This window comes from Macrobrachium rosenbergii, chromosome 59 (genome assembly GCF_040412425.1).
Source record: "Macrobrachium rosenbergii isolate ZJJX-2024 chromosome 59, ASM4041242v1, whole genome shotgun sequence".
NCBI classification, from domain to species: domain Eukaryota; kingdom Metazoa; phylum Arthropoda; class Malacostraca; order Decapoda; family Palaemonidae; genus Macrobrachium; species Macrobrachium rosenbergii.
Window position 1 is genome coordinate 31,194,614 of NC_089799.1, and position 20,000 is coordinate 31,214,613.

Genomic DNA, 20,000 nt, shown 5'->3' on the forward strand with positions numbered 1-20,000 from the left:
GTAATTATCTTTTATAAGTAAAAAATTTATGATATACGTTGAATAAACTCCGTCCTAACAATCACACAACCTTAAATAAGAAAACACAGGCCGACAAAATGCTCTTGATTTATTTCAAGTGCAGTGCATTTGCAAACTTTCTTCAACATTATCTTCATTTTAACGTTACAGGACACGAGTGCCTTTATTTATTATTTAACTCAACCATACACCTTGTTCCTTTAGAGTATTTATTATTTAACTCACCCATACACCTTGTTCCTTTAGAGAGGGTTGCCTTTGGGATAAGGTTGCGAGCTCAATGCCCTTTCGCTGTTTTTAACCCACCACGGTTGACTAACTATCATGAATGTACTGCATAGCTTAAGTCAACAGTTGCACAATGGATTTTTCAGGAAGCATTCCTTAATTGTTCTCACCAACGTGTCCAGATGCACATACATAACTGGATATATTATTATTTTATCATTGTTATTTCAGCAGATGAAACCTATTCACACGGAACAAGCCAAAGGGGCCATTGACTTGAAATTCAAGCTTCCAAAGAATGTTGGTCTCAACCTCCCACTGCAGATCTCACACTGCAGCAGTAACTGATCATGATACAGAGCCAGTGAATTTTCATCGCCCTGGGGGAGACGCGAACCCGCAACGTCTGAGTGGCAACCACGACACTAACCACTATACCAGCCATGTTCCACCAAGGCATTCGCCTTCCTTAGACAATGAAATGACATGCGCCTTGTTTAACAGGATTCAGCACAATCAAACACGACCGCATTCAAGGTCACGATTAAACGCATCCGATGACATTTTGCTGGCGTCATCATCGCTCTTTTTTGGTTTCTTCCCGGGATATTTTGTCTTTTGGTTTTCTTATTGTCATCAGTGTGATGGTGCTTTGTTACCTCTCGACCTTGAATAAGTCCAGTACTTTGTAAAGTAATTGGAGTTTGGGTAGGAAGTGCTGCAATATTCTATTCTCTGTCACACAGACAAACAAGCACACACGCACACACATATATGTATGTATGTATGTATGTATATATATATATATATATGTGTGTGTGTGTGTGTGTGTGTGTGTGTGTGTGTGTGTAACAGGTGGTGTGATCGGTATTGATCCAGGGCGAGGTGGAATGGTGAACACTCTCCTTCAAGAACCCATTGTACCTCTTTGTACCTGGTAGTTAGATGACTCTGGCCTTCATAGAAAGGGAATGGGACCAAAACAACATCTCGTACAGCTTGCAATGGTTGCTGTCAGCAGCAGTCTTACAACGTTATACAAGTTACGCTTTTCGTCATAATTGCGAGTGTAAGTATGAATTTTAATGGTTGATGATCTCGCACGGGGGTAATGCGATCTTTGTTCGCTTCTCTAAGTTGTACGAGCGCGACTCTCAATGTCGTTTCTGTTTTCATTACTGTGTTCAATGGCCACTCGACGGTGGCCGCTGTCTGTGACGTCATCAGAGTCAATATAGTGAAGACTGTTTACTTATTCCCTCCAATGTCAGAGGAGACTTTTACGGGGACGCAAAAAAGAAGTGACGTCACGGAGTATCATTGAAAGTAAGTTTTTCCTCCTGCCTATTTTTTCCGAATGGTAAGAAACCCCCCAATTATATCATTATTTCCTAAACTGACAATTATATTATTATTTTTGAATTTAATTACCTCATTTTCGACTCACGCTCATTCCGGGCGTCGAGGAGTATGTGACGAAGAGATAATTAAGGTCGGTCGCTCTGCCTGTTACTCCATCCAGCGAGTTGAGCAATCGATGTGTGTAGTTCTTCCTCCACTCTTGATGATTGTCATGTTGATGGTGTTGGTGATGATGATGATGATGATGATGATGATGGTGAAGTCGCGTGGGACTTCGACACACTTCTTGGACGCTCGCTGCTTTTTTCGGTTTAGGAAGCGAAGTCTTTTTTGGGGGAAATTTTTAGGCGAGAAAGAAAGGAGTGCTTGTGAGGGGGAGGGGTGGAAGGAGCCTGCGAGTTTAAGGGGGAGGTGGGATGGGGGGGAAGATGGAGAACTTTGGAGGCTAGCAGCATCCATCATGCGAACGCTTAGTGATTGTTACCTAGTGCAATTGTTAAGATGGTGTCGTGAGGTGCCAGGTTGTGTTCCTCATTGTAAAGTTGTTTGGAGAGGATATCTTGGGGTGAGATTGATGATTGATGTCTTAGATTTAGTGAATTGTTTTCATTATCATCATACTTTATCATTCAAGGTTGTGATGGTTCTAAATCTCATGCGTTGCAAGTGTTGAATAGTATAAGATCATTTGAACGATTTAAGAAATTAGTGTTACCAATTATGTGAATCCATGGAATTTGACAGTGAGAAGGTGACTTATAAGCTTTATTCAAGCTTCGTGTTGCATAAGTTATGAATTAACTGTCTGTTTGAGTTAATGGGTCTAACATGGGAATATCACTTTATAGTAGTTGCTGCCTCAAGGGAACGTCTCCATTTCCTGGGAATTTATAAAAGAAAACGATCGTCGTGTGGGTTGCTTTGTCGAGACCTGTTTAAGATAGAATTAAAATGACTGCATCAGAGCGTACGTGTTCGCTGGCAAATGAAAAGTGGGGTAGTCACACCTGCAGCTGAGATCATCAAAGCAGTAATTTCTGCGGCTGGGATACAAGGAAAAGGAAGATTAGAAAGCAGAGATACAATGTAGATGCTTCGATAGTCTGTGCAATTAGAACAGGAACACATAAATATTAAAAAAAAAAGCAGTCTCCAATTTCATAGTTGACTACATCAGCAGCCCAATAGTAGTCTCAGTCACGACATAGCATTTCTAGAAGCGGGTGATTACAAGTTATTAAGTTGTTGCAGGCGTAATTAATACATGGATATATCGAAACCAAAAGCAGTCTAAAAGTCAGCTTTTCTAAAACGCTGACTTTTAAACAACCGGTCCAGTAGCCCGGAAAGTTAATAAATGAACATTTGCAGCAGCCGTATTATTATTAAGATGGCCTTCGCAGTCACGGAGCAGTTATAAATATTACTTCCATTAGAGCAGAGACTGACAACTATTTTTTACACCAAATCATTCAAAATGTTGCTGTTTATAATAAAGGTGGAATTCACAGCTGTGTATAAAATTCTGATTTCCACAGGAACCTTGTTTTAGATGAAATTGGGGCTACCCTTCGGAGACAGAAACCGAGGTGGGATCTACAAGACCCGTGAATAATCGATATCATATTTTAAGAAGTCAGTGCTGTTTAAAAACACAATAGTGCCTGTCAATTGAAGGTTACCGGGAGACAGAATTGACTTGTTTACGATTGTCATCCCAAGGTTATTTTTGTTCCTATGTAGGCGACTTCACTCTTTTGGTGTGGATGACTAAACTCTCTTCAGCTGCTGAACTGCCTCCTGTTTGGGTTAAAGAAAATTATGAGATGAAAGGAACTTTCTTTGTAAGGCTTTCTTGCAGGGGATCGTCGTTTTGGCAGAGGCTTTGTATAATATGAAATGTGACCATTTTTATGTATCGTGGTTTTATTTTGCGTGTCTTGTAGCTAGTACCGAGCGAATAATTGAAAGCTTATTTTACATCCAAATTAATCATTCTTTCTTCCTTCATAGCACAAAACACACACACATATACATTTATTTTTATGTATGTATATATATATATATATATATATATATATATATATATATATATATATATATATATATATTTATATATATGTATTCAGAAACCTTAAGTTACAAGTCGTTTAATATCAGTTTCGCTCAGCCTCGGAATAGACACCGACGAGGAATTCATAAGCGATAAACGATCCGTCCCTAGGAGGACTCGAACCACCGAGTGGTTGGGGATGACGACTTCTCAGCGACGCCAGCATTCCCCTTTGGTGTTTATTCCGAGGTTGAGTGGATTTGATATTAAACGACATTTGTAGATTAAGGTTTGTATAAAAAAATGCCACGGTGTATTTGACAAAAATTCGTATATGTATATATACACACACACACACATATATATATATATATATATATATATATATATATATATATACATTTTATATCATATCTATATCTATATCTATATCTATATATATAAATGTATATATATGTATTTATATTATATACATATCCATAGTATATATATATCTATATATTTGTGTATATATAGATATATTATATATATATTATATATTATATATTATATATTATATATTATATATTATATATATATATATATATATATATATATATATATATATATATATATATATATATATATGTATGTATATGATATATATATGTGTGTGTGTGTGCGTGTGTGTTTTGAGATAAATAGATAGGTAGATAGATAGTCAAATTAAGGAAAAAATAAGTTGTTGGGAAGTATTACCTGTTTAAAAACTTTAATTCATAAAATGAGAGATTTGAAAGTGATGACATTGTTAGGGTAAATGAAAAGATTGGTAAGTCCTTCAGCTGGTCTGGTCACGTGGAAGCGACAGAAGATGACAGGTTGGTGAAAGGGTGCGCAGATCCACAGTTTTGAAAAATGAGGGACAGATTTGAAAACTTTTTTTTTTTCCTTGGGTCAGGCAGAGGTGATGGGTATAAAAGGGCTTTGCATATCTCCCAAAATTCTTTTTTGAGCCTTCTTGCTTGGGTAATAAGTGACAAAAGCTGTGAAAGGCATATGAATATAAAGTTTATCCTCGATTCATCGGTTAATGACTCAGTGTGTTAGTGACTGTCTTGTCTTGCTTTTTTTAGTAGCGTTTTATTTTGGAAAAATCGTAGCTCAGTGGCCAATAACTGGAGGCGTATGTATATGCGAGGAGAGAGAGAGAGAGAGAGAGAGAGAGAGAGAGAGAGAGAGAGAGAGAGAGAGAGAGAGAGAGAATGTTATTTAAATTGCTAGAGCTGCCAAGTGCGAACTGGCTCATTGAAGTGTGTGCAGATCTCGTCTTTGTTCAAGACTTGTTATCAACTTATTTGAATGCTAAACTTCGGAATCACAAGTTGATGTGCTCTGCAATTACTACTTCATTATTTCTTATCGTAACCACTTTTAACATGTTCTCGTTTCCATTACAATGGTGTTATTAATTAAAGGTTACCACATTCCTCTTAGCGGAGAAAATTTCAAGGCTTTTAAAAAGTCTAAATTTCGTAATAATTAGAAGGCGGTTAATCAGCATTTTGATGTCATTGAAGGCAAAGACTTTACATTGCACATCGGCACTGGATGTTAAGTCGTTTTATTTGTATTCATGGAAAACAGTGAAAAGTAGCTATAGTAATAACAAGGCAACACTATAATCTGCCAGGAACAGATCTCCGAATATTTTCCGTTGAAAACGGGTGCAATAAACAAACCTTTGCGCAAGCGCAGATCAAGTTCCTTATGAGTGGAAATAGCTCCATCACAGAGACCATTTCCTGGTGATTGCAACGCGATCGAAAACCATTACGCCATCAAGGACGCTCCTGTAACTACATTAAAGTTTTATTGTTGTCATTTATTGTAGGCATTACGTTGTTTAGAGTGATTGGTGGATGAAGAATGTGGACTTGATACCAAAAAATAAGTGAGTACAGAAAAATATTGAAAAGGAATTTTTTTAAGGAATGTAGAAGTTAATGGTAGGTATGCTCTTGTACTGGGATATGACGAAAGAGATTCACATTTTTTTTTAAATTATTTTTATGCCTTTTACCATGGAGTAAAAAAGTTAAGTATACTTTAGTTTTACCAGACCACTGAGCTGATTAACAGCTCTCCTAGGGCTGGCCCGAAGGGTTAGACTTATTTTACGTGGCTAAGAACCAATTGGTTACTTAGCAACGGGACCTACAGCTTATTGTGGAATCCGAACCACATTATAGCGAGAAATGAATTTCTATCACCAGAAATAAATTCCTCTAATTCTTCATTAGCCGTCCGGAGACTCGAACTCGGGCCTAGCGAGTGCTAGCCCACAACTCTACCGACTCACCCAACGAGGAACCATTGAGTAACTCAATTTACACGGGAATACCAGAATTTTTCCTTCGCGTAAGTGAATGTTAATCTTCATATTTTGCTATCTTTAAATCTTTAGCTGGAAACCCTTATGGGCAGAATCAATGGACTATGAGTCCAAGAGGGCTGCAAAGGGAAATCAGTCTGCAGAGAGAGAGAGAGAGAGAGAGAGAGAGAGAGAGAGAGAGAGAGTATAGGGAAAGCTGATAAATAAATAAATATGAGGGAATAAAATATAAAACCGATACACCTGAATTCAGAAGTCAGCAGAAAGAAGGAATGAATTCGCTCCTCGCTTAAAATTGTGGAGACCAGAAGATTCCACGACTGCACAAGACAAACTATTCCAAATTTTAGTTGTAACCAATTCAAAAGTAGCGAACTCAGCAAATTCCAGACCTTTTCGACAGAGGTCACTATCCACGATGTTAGTGTTTTTGTGATAATTTGTGTATTCATTTGTTTTTATGATTCTGTATCCACTATGTCTTTCACATTATTCGACAAAGAAAAAATATTTCCTGAGATTTTCAGCCGAACATTGCCTCAGCAACCATAAGCCGAATGACGAAACCCAACGTTACTCTCCATGGCAAAGTTAATTTTCTTAATCTTGCAATGAAAAGTAATGCTTGCATTATGGCCACGATTACCTCTTCTTGCATCCTCCTCCTCCTCGGAGGGAGATGTGTTGCAAAAACGAGCGTTGCCATGTTATGGCGGTGTTTGCGGTCTGCAGGCCTCGCCTCTTGATCGACGTCTGCGGTAACTTGATTGAACCAAGACCGTCCGCAAATTTCAGAGGCTTACGCTGGACTGCTGCGGTACCCTGTGTTCAAGTGGGAATTTCTCGCCGATTTCCAGGCAGATACTGTGTACAACAGCAATAATACTTTTCTGAAGTGTTTGTCGTTAGTGCGATTTTGTGTGTCTTCAGACAGGTGTATGTATGTCCATCGGCAGTAAAATTAACCTTTTTAGCTGGAGTATAGGAGTAAGTTACAGGTACATTTTTCTTTCTTCTTGAAAGGTATCAGTGCTTCATATTGATTCTCAGTTTTACGTTTGGAGTTTTTTTTTATTCTTTTGGTGCGAACAGTTAACGTAAACGAAGGAACGGGTGACAAAAGGATTGAATAATTAAAAAGTTAATGGATTTAATGTAGAATTTCTAATTGTGTACTTGTTAAGTACGTGAAAGTTTTGTCTTTCATTTACTACGAATTTTGTTAGTAAATGAATCATGTACTTGTAAAAAATATTTATCTACAGTAATTCGTGTTGATGTGAAGCTGGTTTCTAAACATTCATTTATTTTCGTCATTCCCAGAACTTTAGCAAGTTAATAAGTCGGTGAATATAATAGATGATTAAACACATTTATGATTTAGAGTAAGTGTTTGGGACTGACGACAATAGATTCCTGAGAGAGAGAGAGAGAGAGAGAGAGAGAGAGAGAGAGAGAGAGAGAGAGAGAGAGAGAGAGAGAGAGACTGCTTAACCTTTTGCAATGCACACGAGGAAGCAATTTGACTTAATAACGCCTGGAAATGCAAGTCTTGGTCGCATGTGGCAGCTGCTTTGGCGGGATACATTGCTCGAGAAATCATTATAACAGTTAATTTCGAGCGTTGACGTCTCTACATGTGCACATGATCACGTTTTTCGAAAAAAAATAAGATAACTAGTTTATGTATAATATATATATATTTGTATGTATGTATGTTTATTATATATACATATGTATATGTAATACGTGTGTGCGTGTATTTGTATACATGTATGTATAAATATTTGTGTGCGCATTTACCTATGTATGTGTGTATGTTTGTGTAAAGTTGTAAAGTCCCAGTTTCACATTTCATTAGTTTTGGAAGCGAAGAGAAGCAGCAACGCAGGAGTGACGTAGCAGCATCATGACTATCGTCAGCATTCCCATACCACTTCCCCCCCCCCCGCCCCCCACGTACGCCCCTCTACACCGGACCAGGTTTTGTTGTCCTTGAAGACCACCACACAAGCTGGGGCTCCCAGCGCACGTCTTCCTCCAGTCTTCGCGAGAGAGGAAGGGCCAGGGCTTCTCTGGGTGGAACGGCGAGGAGCCAGCCATGTCTGGGATGGTCATGGGTCACGGGCTGGGACAGGGGCTTGGTTGCTCCCGGTTATAGGGCAGGGGTATAGGCTGTTGGACAGCGTGAGGTCGCTCCGTTGGGGACGTGGGGTACGGGCATATGAAAAGCGGCTGATTATGGTAGCTAATGGAAGTTCAGGTTTATGATTTGAGAAGCGAGATGGCTGCTGCAGCATCCGGTTTGCTGTCTCATTCCTTCTATTCCTCTTCCTCCTCCTTCCCCACCCCGCCTCCCCTCGTTTTGTTTGAGGGAAGTCCCCTTCCGCGTTTTGGATATCGGTCTCCTCTCTCTCTCTCTCTCTCTCTCTCTCTCTCTCTCTCTCTCTCTCTCTCTTTTAGAGGGCAAATGAACCGTGTAAAACCTGATTCAGTTACTGTGATGCTTTATGAATAGATAGATATATGTACGATTAATACGCATGTATGTGCCGTAAGTATAAACCAATATATCTCCTGTAAGTTGAGATTACAGTAAGGTGAGAAACACCTATAAGTAACATTCATTAAATCTTTGAACTGTTGTTATTCATGGAAGCAGATACATACATACATACACACACACACACATATATATATATATATATATATATATATATATTGTATATATATGTATATATATATTTGTATATATATATAAATATATATATGTATGTATATATACTGTATGTGTGTGTATATATGTATGTATGTATGCATACGTCTGTCTTGTACGCGCGCGTGCGTGCATGGAAGAAAATTTACTTGATAGTTCCGCATCCGTCCGATTCTTGTGGATGATGTCATGACAAGTGCGTATCTTCTTCTGCAATCACAGGGGTAATAAAGGGTCACCGCTACCCTGGGGTCACGGTCAACGACGACAAGGATTTGTTTAGGAGGGAGGAAGGTGTCTGTTTAGGAGAGAAGAAAGGAAGGAGCAGAAGGAAGAGTCACGTTGCTGAGAGAGAGAGAGAGAGAGAGAGAGAGAGAGAGAGAGAGAGAGAGAGAGAGAGAGAGAGAGAGAGAGAGAGAGAGAGAATTATCACATGTAATTTTGACTACACGCTAGGAGTGAATTATTGTTGTTAGCGCGATTCCATTCATTGACAAATACATTCATTACCTGTCCAAGAAATAGCAATAATCGACCTTCGCTTCGTGACGTTATGGTCTATATCCGTTTCACACTGGTTGTAAAGTAAGTCTCTCAAGTGCCGAACAGACAGACCTCCTTCCTTTCAAGACTCGCCATCTTGTCTTTTTTACTTTTTTTATGTGGTTTCCCGGAAACAGGGAATGAAAAGGAATTGTCTGAAGCATTTACTGAAAAGTTCTCAAGGATGATGAGAATCCAGCGATCTTTCATAAGCAAAAAAATGACAGGATGAAGTAAAATCAAAAAGCAAAAAACACCGAAACTCGGTTATATTAATTTTCAGGTTTACTTAATGCTGCCTCAGCTATTTATTTTTCTTAAACGGTCTCTCTCTTTTACATTTTTCTTGCTGATTTTTGTTAGTATTATTTGTTAGAGTTTTGTGTTATGCTGTTAGATAGGTTAGAAGGACCTTTATTCTTAAGCTATTCTTTCACCTCATGAGTGCCATTAACTTAACATTCATTAAATATAATTTTTATTTCATCGACTTCATGCAAGCCCCAAGCCCCCATAGAGTGGGAAGGCTGGACGTTGGGCGGGAATAAAACTTGCAACAAACGTTAACATTTTGGTGCAAACGGCACTGGCACAAGAGTAAATATCAGCGAATGATATTGCTATTTAAAAAACAGTCTCGTCTGAGAAGTCGCCTTTCACGCGTCCTTGTCTTACCCTAGTCGACTTTGACCTCAGATCAAGGTCATAGGGTATATGAGATAGGATCGTGGTGTTTAGAGAAACGTTTTATGCAACTGACTCACGATTGAAGGAAGAGAGCAATTCACGTTCAGGAGGTGGAAGATACGCTTTTATTGTTTGGATAAGGATATTCTCATCATTTGACGTTTTGTGAATCACTGTCTACCAACAAATGAAGAAAGGAAGCCGTAATAATAATAATAATAATAATAATAATAATAATAATAATAATAATAATAATAATTATAATAATGAGAGGGATGGTATGGGGATGATGGTAAATATTGTTTGGTTTGCTGAATGAGGTGATGTGTCAAATGGTTTACACTAACCACTTGTTTTCCTGTTAGTAATGAAAGCCTTTCGACGACTACAATTAAGTTATCCCTAGATTTAGATGTCTTGAAAGTGAAAGTGAATGTGATAGTTATCGGTACTTCGTCCTTGGAAGCTTGGACAAAACAGAGCTCAGAGAGAGAGAGAGAGAGAGAGAGAGAGAGAGAGAGAGAGAGAGAGAGAGAGAGAGAAAACGGTTCACTGAAGAGAGCAAGAGAGAGAGAGATAAAAAAAAATTAAAAATGCACACTGAAGAGAGGGGGAGAGAGAGAGAACGAAAGAAAAAGGTTCACTGAGGAGAGTATAGAGAGAGAGAAAACGAAAAAAAGGTACAGAGAGGAGAGAGAGAAAAGGATAGAGAGAAACGAAAAAGTTACGCAGACGAGAGAGAGAGAGAAAAAAACGAAAAAAGGTACAGAGAGGAGAGAGAGAAAGAGACAGAGAGAACGAAAAAGTTACGCAGACGAGAGAGAGAGAGAGAGAGAGAGAGAGAGAGAGAGAGAGAGAGAGAGAGAGAGAGAGAGAGAGAGAGAGAAAGGTACATAGACGAGAGAGAGAGAGAGAGAACGAAAGAGGTTCACTGCGGAGAGCACAGAATGAGAGAGAGAGAGAAAACGATAAAGGTACACTGACCACAGAGAGAGAGAGAGAGAGAGAGAGAAACGATAAAGAGAGAGAGAGAGAGAGAGAGAGAGAGAGAGAGAGAGAGAGAGATTAAAACGAAACAGAGCGCATTCGAGGGGGCGGAAGGTGGAAGGGGAAAGAGCTTTTTCTTTACGTCTGCGTCTGATATGTATTGCAACAAATAGCAATTTGTAGGGAGGAACTTTCCGCTTTGCCCATATGATGAAATAATAGACATCCAGTGCCTGAAGACTTTTTGGAAGTCTGTGATTTTCCCCTTCGCCTATTGTCTGTAAATTTCCCCGCTGCAACGATCTATTGATGCTGCGCCAGAAGCCATCCGTTCCACCGGAATCCCTCTCATCAGTGGCGAGTTTCACTCTCGAATGGGTTTTTTGATGTAATAACGGGTTGTTCTATTTCCTCTGAAACGTCAACATTCGTTGGTTTATCAGTGCGTGAATACAGGGACGAAAAAGATGGCGGAGGAGAGATTTCTTTAATAACTGAGAAATTGGACTGATTACAGGTTTGATAATGGCATGATGGCGGGACCATTCAGGTAAGCAAAAGATAATTTCTTTTCTAATGGTAAAAACACGGGCTTAGATTGACGCATGCCGAGCTATGTTTAACTGCTTAAATTGGCATTGTGTTGCTGTTTTCATTTACTTTCCGTAACACTTGAACTTTATCAGTACGAGTTTCAAGGTTTTTGCTTAATTTTTTTTTATATCGTAGTAAGATTTTTTTCCATTTTCATTGGCTGCTTCTGATAATAAAGCGTAGGTGATTCGACGGATGATTTTATTCCGTTTAACATATTATGTTATTGTATATAATTATTATTTCATTTTTTTTTTTATCAGGAAAAACGAATTGTGTTCATTATTCTTAAATCGATTTTTTGGACTTGGCTCTTCCGTGATGGCGTTCTTGTCATGTTCTTGTTGCGTGTAGGAGATTGTTCTTGCTACTAATTGCAAGCTTTTTTTTTTTGCGTATGTTTAACAAGGAACATACCGACACGGATTTCGCGTGCATAATGTACGTAAGGAGGTCCTAATTAATTATATTGTCTTCGTGTACGAGTTTTAATGCTTTGTTCTTTGTCTTTGCAACCAGGTTTTGTAGGTGCTTTTTGTATATATTCCTTTTGTTTGCTGACGTTGCCCTTTGTTAATACACAGATTACTCTAATGTGGAACTGTGAAGAAAGTCATTTCCGTTCTTGTGCATTTTTCTTTTGTAATTTACAAAAAAAATCTAGATAAAATTAAATAATATGCAACTAAAACGGATTTGTTTTAGTGCTTTGCTCGTCTGAAAATCGACCCATATATGTTTGATTTCCTACGTTATATAGGAACTTTGTGTCATCCAATTAATCAACAAAAAGCATCGGTTTATTTGTTTTCTATATTTTTCGTTACTTCTGAAAATGACTTATAGTTCAACTGTAGGAAAAAAAATTGTAAAGACGCAAAGAGAGAGAGAAAAAAAGAATAAAGTTACCTCGTACGTGATGAGAACGTACGACTCGATAACACACAGTAATTGTGAGACACTTAGTACGAGGTGCTTCATTTGGATGATAACGTTCATTACACGTATAACCGATGGGATTGGCAGTTATAAGCCACCCCGCCTCGTCCTGTTAAACTGGTTGTCATTCTCTCTGAAGGAGCCTCTCCTCTGTGCCACGACCTCGTCCCATCATCCCCTTGTAGCTTTGTTTACCCATCATCGGCGGAGGATCTCATTCACGGCGACCAAAGAAGGAAGAGGAAGAGAATGATGAGAACGGACGGAGTCGATGTAGGATACAAGTTATCCGTGATGATCGTGTCGGAATCTGTGATGTAGTTATTGATGATTGTGTGGGTGGTGTGCGAGACGAGCTCTGGTTGATGATATAGGTAAATGTGAAGTGTAAACAGTCGAAGTGATGAGATCGGTGGAGTTATTGGCGAAAAAAACGATGACGAAGCCGTTGCAATTTTAGAACATAAAACACATTAGATGATGATGCATCCGTAGATCATCGAGAATAGCAATGCTGGTGAAACCCTAGAATTTGTAGAATAAGAATAATGCAGTTCTGAATCAGAGTTTAAACATAAAAAAAAAAAGCAGTGGTAATCTGCGATTGTTTTCTTAAAGCAGAGCCAAAAAGGATTTAGAAACAATTGTTTGTATAAAGTTTTCAAAACAAGACTGACATATTTAGCCAGAAAACGTTGGTGACGAAAATTGAGAATATGATAAAAAAAAATCATGTAAATGATAAGTGGAAATTTGATAGCAGCAGTCACTTAATCCCGAAATGGTCGAACAATAAGTAACGTAGTGTAAGAAAGATATAATTATGGATTTTTATTCTTAAATACAAATAAAGAGGGTTATCTCTGAATGACGAATAAAAACGACAGCAAATAATCAGGTGAAAGTTGTATGGCAATTACGTGTTTTAGAAGCTTCCTCAAAGGAAACTTCTACTGCCGAGTGTGATTGTTTCTTTGAACGTTTGTTTCTCTCTCTCTCTCTCTCTCTCTCTCTCTCTCTCTCTCTCTCTCTCTCTCTCTCTCTCTCACTGACATGCCAAAAGAAAACGAAGGTCTGACCTCTTCCGAAACCATTATATTATTAACTACCTTCCGGTTGGTAAATTGGAAGGTTGCTTGTTGCAATTAGGCTCTTTTTGATTGTTATTGTTATTTTCGTTTTTGTTGTCGTTGGTATTACTACTGCAGCATTTACTGCGTCTCGTAAAGGCGACCTTAATTTAATGCATTGCTCTGGTCACAAAAACACTTAATCGCTGAGACAACCTCCACACCATACATCCGCGCATCCCTCTACATTGCGTCTTTATCACTCTTATAAGCTTTCTCTGGGTACACGACCGTTGCATGCAGTGTTTCCTCCTCACTGTCAAACCTGCCACCTGCCAGTTTCGTAACAAGTACTTGATGTACAGTCCCTCTTCTTGTGGCAAACCCAAGCTGTTCTTCCCCTGTCAATCCCTCTGTTGTATTTACCCAGGTATACGAAGAGATGTTGCGCTCCAGTAATTCTTTACACTCACTTCTATCGCCTTTTCCTTTATAGAAGGTAGCAATTATTATTCACCCGTTCCTTGGGAACCTTTTCCCTCTTGCAAACACACATCGTAATAAGCCTCAAAATTACACCATCACCACCAAACCACATCATCTGACTTCCCAGTCTTTCACTTTTTAATTGGCTCGTCATATCCACAGCAATAATTTTCACAAACATTCCCAAATTTACTTTAGGCCCTTCCACTCGCTCAGCATCCAGACCTTTCTCTCTCTCTCTCTCTCTCTCTCTCTCTCTCTCTCTCTCTCTCTCCCTTGCTCTCTCTTCTCTTCGTTGGGAGAGTCTTTTCCCATCTGACATTCATCAACTTTTGGTTCAATTTTAGATATCTTCTAGGAGAGAGCTGTTAATCAGCTCAGTGGTCTGGTAAAACTAAGGTACACTTAACTTACCATCTACGTTCATCAACTCTTGGGCAATTTTAGATATCTTCACACCGTTTACACGGTCCTGCATTTTGGTTTCTTGAATATCTATCCAGTTTTGTTTTGTTTTTTGTTTAGTAAAGCCAACGATGAAACAGAATATGAAGGGAGGAGAATTTATTGGAAGAGTTAAGCAGAGGCAAGCAGTGGATAGGAGAGAAATCGCTGGGGTTTTATCTGATGGAAACGAAAGTGAAATACAGAAGGAAAGTCTTTTTGAAGAGGAAGACTTCAGAATGAAACCATGAAAAAAAAAAAAAAAACTTACGGCAAAAGAATTTAGAGAGTGGGTAATTTAGGATGAAAGGGGGAAGACGGATGAGATGGCTAGAGCTAAAGGAAATGAGGAGTAAGCAGTGTCATGAGGATGGCGTGAAATGGGCAGGAGGGAGGCGGCTGTATAAGGAAAGGACATAGAAATGAATGCTTGTTGCCATAGAAAAAAGATGTTTATTATCCAGGAAAAAGGAGACTATGTTTGAAGTGCAGGATCCTGATGGAAGAGAGAATCAACCAAAGGATCCTGATGTAAGAGAGAATCGTCCAAAGGATCCTGATATAAGAGAGAATCAACCAAAGGGTCCTGATGAAAGAGAGAATCAACCAAAGGATCCTAATGTAAGAGAGAATCATCCAAAGGATCCCTGATGTAAGAGAGAATCATCCAAAGAGTCCTGATGCAAGAGAGAATCATCCAAAGGGTCCTGATGTAAGAGAGAATCATCCAAAGGGTCCTGATGTAAGAGAGAATCATCCAAAGGGTCCTGATGTAAGAGAGAATCATCCAAAGGATCCTGATGTAAGAGAGAATCACCCAAAGGATCCTGATGTAAGAGAGAATCAACCAAAGGATCCTAATGTAAGAGAATCATCCAAAGGATCCCTGATGTAAGAGAGAATCATCCAAAGGATCCTGATGTAAGAGAGAATCAACCAAAGGATCCTAATGTAAGAGAGAATCATCCAAAGGATCCCTGATGTAAGAGAGAATCATCCAAAGGGTCCTGATGTAAGAGAGAATCATCCAAAGGGTCCTGATGTAAGAGAAAATCATCCAAAGGGTCCTGATGTAAGAGAGAATCATCCAAAGGGTCCTGATGTAAGAGAGAATCATCCAAAGGATCCTGATGGAAGAGAGAATCATCCAAAGGATTCTGATGTAAGAGAGAATCATCCAAAGGATCCTGATGTAAGAGAGAATCACCCAAAGGATCCAGATGTAAAAGAGAATCATCCAAAAGTACACTGGAGGATGAATAAGGAAATCGAGGCGAAAGTGTGAGAGAAAAGTTGTGAGTTGATGAAAATTAAGATGGCAATAAGAGCAAAAACTTAAGCGTGGAAAAGAAATTATGGGAACTAGTACTCGCACAGATGAAGGTTAAGAAGTCAACAAACACAACGCGCCTGCGCGTGCACATACACGCGCGCACACACATTCATACACACACACACACACACATATACACACATATACATATATATATATATATATATATATATATATATATATATATATATATATATATATATATACACACACATTTGTATATATATATGAAGATAAAAAGGCCCATAAAAACTCTGTTTACACGTTGCAACTATATATTTCGGACATTTCTTCTCTGTCCGAAATATATGGTTGCAACGTGTAAACAGAGTTTTTATGGGCCTTTGTATGTTCATAGTTTACTGTTGGATTACAGAAAAAGACATGCATTTATATATATGTATATATATATATATATATATATATATATATATATATATATATATATATATATATATATATATATATATGTGTGTGTGTGTGTGTGTGTGTGTGTGTGTGTGTGTTTACGCTTTTGTTTTCTTTTTGAAATGTTATAGATATTTTCTTAAATATTTGTTTTATTTATTATAATCTTTATCGTTAGTTAATGATTGATACATCATTGTTAACTGTTACTTGTTATTAGCTATACGCATTGATATTTGTTTGATGATTGTTACAATCAGCTGTCATTCTTTCGTTCTTTTTCCTCATATATGAATTATACAGTTGATTGAAAATGGATTTTGTACAGTATTTATTCTAACTGTCGTGGTTTGCTGCAAGTAAGCGTTTGAAAATTTTTATTTCTCCATTGAATATTCACGTTATGAAGGATTTTTGCTGTATGTTTAATTATAATTTGAACCTGCTCTTAAGGAACAGTCTTCAGTCTGCGTGACTGACAAACTTTCGCAGAATTGAACCCCTCATAAAAAAAAGGAAAAAAGAGGATATTAACGTTACAAGTACAAGTGGTAAATAGGTGATTGATAATGAGAAAACGCTCTTTCCGGGGTCAGCTCTTGTCTTGGGAACCCAACAACTCAAGGGGTACAATGACTCTGACATACCCTTCGGTTTAAGAAGATTGGTAAAGTGGTCAAAAGCGCACTCTAGTTGACCCACCAGACTTGTGTAACGGCACAAATACTGGCATGATGAATCCTCCCCAAGTATTGGTGCCAAAACTATTACTACTGCTACTAAATGCGTTATAGTCTTTTGCTTTGCGATTATATGTTTACGTTGTGTTCTTTTCTGTCTGTCTTTGACCTTCTGGACATTTATTTCGGACGGAACTTTTCGTAACAAGAACAACGAAGTTTGGTTGAGATCTTATCCTCTCATCTCGCCATCACCCTTAACAAGATCCTGGTCGGCATCGAGAGAAAAATTGCCTATCCACTTCACTTACAAGATTTTTAAGTGACCCGAAGCTCTGCTCATGACGATGAGAGAGAGAGAGAGAGAGAGTGAGTTATGAGCTTGCATGGAGTATTTTATGTAAATGAATAAGGGAGAGAAATAGACGTTGAGGTTATACTTGAAAGAAATCACAAGCATGGATTATGAAACTCTTACTCGAGAAAGAGAGATATTGTAATAAGTTGCAGACTTGTATGATGAAATATCTTACACGAGAGAGAGAGAGAGAGAGAGAGAGAGAGAGAGAGAGAGAGAGAGAGAGAGAGAGAGAGAGCGAGCGAGCGAGCGAGAGAAACACTACAAACAAATGGATTGCATAAAAGCCGCCTGTACTTCCTATGGTTTCCGTATCGGTGAAACGAGACACTAATGTAAGACTTGGATGGATAGGTTTGCACATTTGGGAAGCCACACGATTTTAAGCCACCTATAACAGACGTGTAGAATTTACTAGGTAAGGAAGAAAGTTATGGTACATGATCCATTATAGTAGTTGCTGACGGAATCATACTTTTATTCGTGTATTGGATCTCTTGCGGACATCGTACTGAAAGGCGAATTGAAATATACTCTCGCGCTGTTTTAAGGATGGTAGGAAGATTTCTGGCTTTAACCGAGGATTTGATTTGTTTGTTATGAAATGTGTTTATTTTACTGTCATGTTATGTAACCTCTCTCTCTCTCTCTCTCTCTCTCTCTCTAAGTTGTCTTGGCTTAATGACGTGGTTATCTCGCAGGCAAAGGGCTCCAGGTACTATCCCCAGACGAGGAAGCAAACGCTTAGGCGTGTTCCTCAATCTATTTGGCTCATATACATACAGTACATACATACGTACATACAAACGCATGTGTGCGCGCACACAGGTACACATTATATATATATATATATATATATATATATATATATATATTATATACCGTATGTATATATATATATTATATATATGTATATATATATATATATATATATATATATATATATATATATATATATATATATATATATATATATATATATACATATATAGTCAGTTGTAGGAGGGCTGTTGTAATGAGCGCTTTCTCTCTCTTATGCTCTCTCGCAACGAGACATTTTAAATCATTTTAAACCAACTTAGACGACATCTTTTGTGGCGTCTAATGCAGCGAGGCACTTAGGGGAAGGATGGAAAGACGTGAGGATGTGCTGGGAACATCCCCGGCCACATCCGGGATTTATATCTTAAGGGTTTCCCTTCCCCTTGATTTGATGGGACGCTTCCGTAGGTGTCGAAGGCCCCGAGTGTGGGGACGCAGATTTAAATTTACTCAGGCTGTATAAAAAGACCTCGGATGAGGTTGTTTTTTTTTTTTAAATCCTTCTGTCGATCGGTAACTCCGGAAAGGCTATTTTCAGAAAGAGTTCTTTGTCATATGAAGAAGCGAAGAAAAATTCATTAACGGATAAACTTCTTGAGATCGGAGGACGAACTCAAAAAAGGTATGAAGTGAAGAAGTATTTTGATGGGCAGTTTTCTGAAGATGGTATTGAATTAGTGCGTCCTCACATTGCAGGTGTTTTATATATATATATATATATATATATATATATATATATATATATATATATATATATATATATATATATATATATCGTATATTATACCTATACCGCCCTATATCGGCATCAATATCAGAGGAAGCCATAAACACATTTTCTGTGGCATCATTTTCTTACCATAAACACATTTTCTGTGACTAAATTGTGACTGAGGGCTCGTGCGTTCTCTCTCTCTCTCTCTCTCTCTCTCTCTCTCTCTCTCTCTCTCTCTCTCTCTCTCTCTCTCTCTCTCTCTATATATATATATATATATATATATATATATATATATATATATATATATATATATATATATATATATATATATATATATAGAGTGAATAAACTTTTCTTGTGATAATGTTAATATGCTTTATTATATTTAGATCAGTTTTAGACGTCTGCTAAAATTGTGGGTCTCCTGAAACCATACCGTCATTATATGCCTAGCTAAGTTTAACTCAGAACTCTGTAGAATTACATGATAGATAATATTTTTATGTTATTATTATTAAGTTTGTTGTTTGTGTCGTCGCTTTGCTTGCTGTAAAACCATATGCAAAAACAAAGTTAAGAGAAGATGAAAGTATGATTGAATAATGAACAATATATTCCGTTGCAAAAAGATTTTTTAGAGTGAATGCTGTTCGCATATCTGGGAAGGTGCAGCTTTCTGTCCTCTCTCAGGTCGAGGTATCTCAGTCTCCATTTTTGGCAAATAAAATAAAGTTCCGCAATTCATTCAGTAGGTGACTTGATTCACCTTGGCCCTGATTATTAAAGAAACGACTAACCATCGGTGAATGCCAAGCACTTTATCGTCGTATCCCAACCGTCATTGCTTAGACAATTGGAACGAAGCTTAGGGGATAGATGACTTCTACTTGCAAAACGTCAGACTTTCTAAATGTCTTGTGCATTCTTCTCATGGGCTGTTATTGACTGGAGGTATCGTGGCCTTTTTGACACTATTTACTTCCTGTGCATTCTTCTCAAGGGCTGTTAGACTGTAGGCATCGTGGCTTTTTTGACACTATGTTCTAACTGTGCATCCTTCTCAAGGGCTGTTAGACTGTAGATATCGTGGTCTTTTTGACACTATGTACTACTTGCGCATTCTTCTCGAGGGCTGTTAGACAGTAGGTATCGTGGTCTTTTTGACACTATGTACTAC

General features: G+C 38.1%; 2 protein-coding genes across 4 annotated transcripts in view; both read left to right on the forward strand.

Moving 5' to 3' along the window:
• Nucleotides 1–20,000, forward strand: part of LOC136837385 (rho GTPase-activating protein conundrum-like) — a 336,616-nt gene that overhangs the window by 184,104 nt on the left and 132,512 nt on the right. The window lies entirely within an intron of this gene.
• On the forward strand, nt 14,982–15,789 carry LOC136837677 (uncharacterized). The gene is made up of 2 exons (XM_067102551.1): nt 14,982–15,125; nt 15,508–15,789. Exons 1-2 carry the CDS (start codon nt 14,982–14,984, stop codon nt 15,787–15,789), a joined length of 426 nt encoding a protein of 141 aa, XP_066958652.1.

Excerpts from the sequence above, each read along its gene's own strand:
- LOC136837677 (XM_067102551.1), top strand. The coding sequence starts at position 14,982 with ATGTTTGAAGTGCAGGATCCTGATGGAAGAGAGAATCAACCAAAGGAT. Across the intron at positions 15,126-15,507 it reads ATCAACCAAAGGATCCTAAT|GGTCCTGATGTAAGAGAGAA; the intron begins GTAAGAGAGAAT and ends AATCATCCAAAG.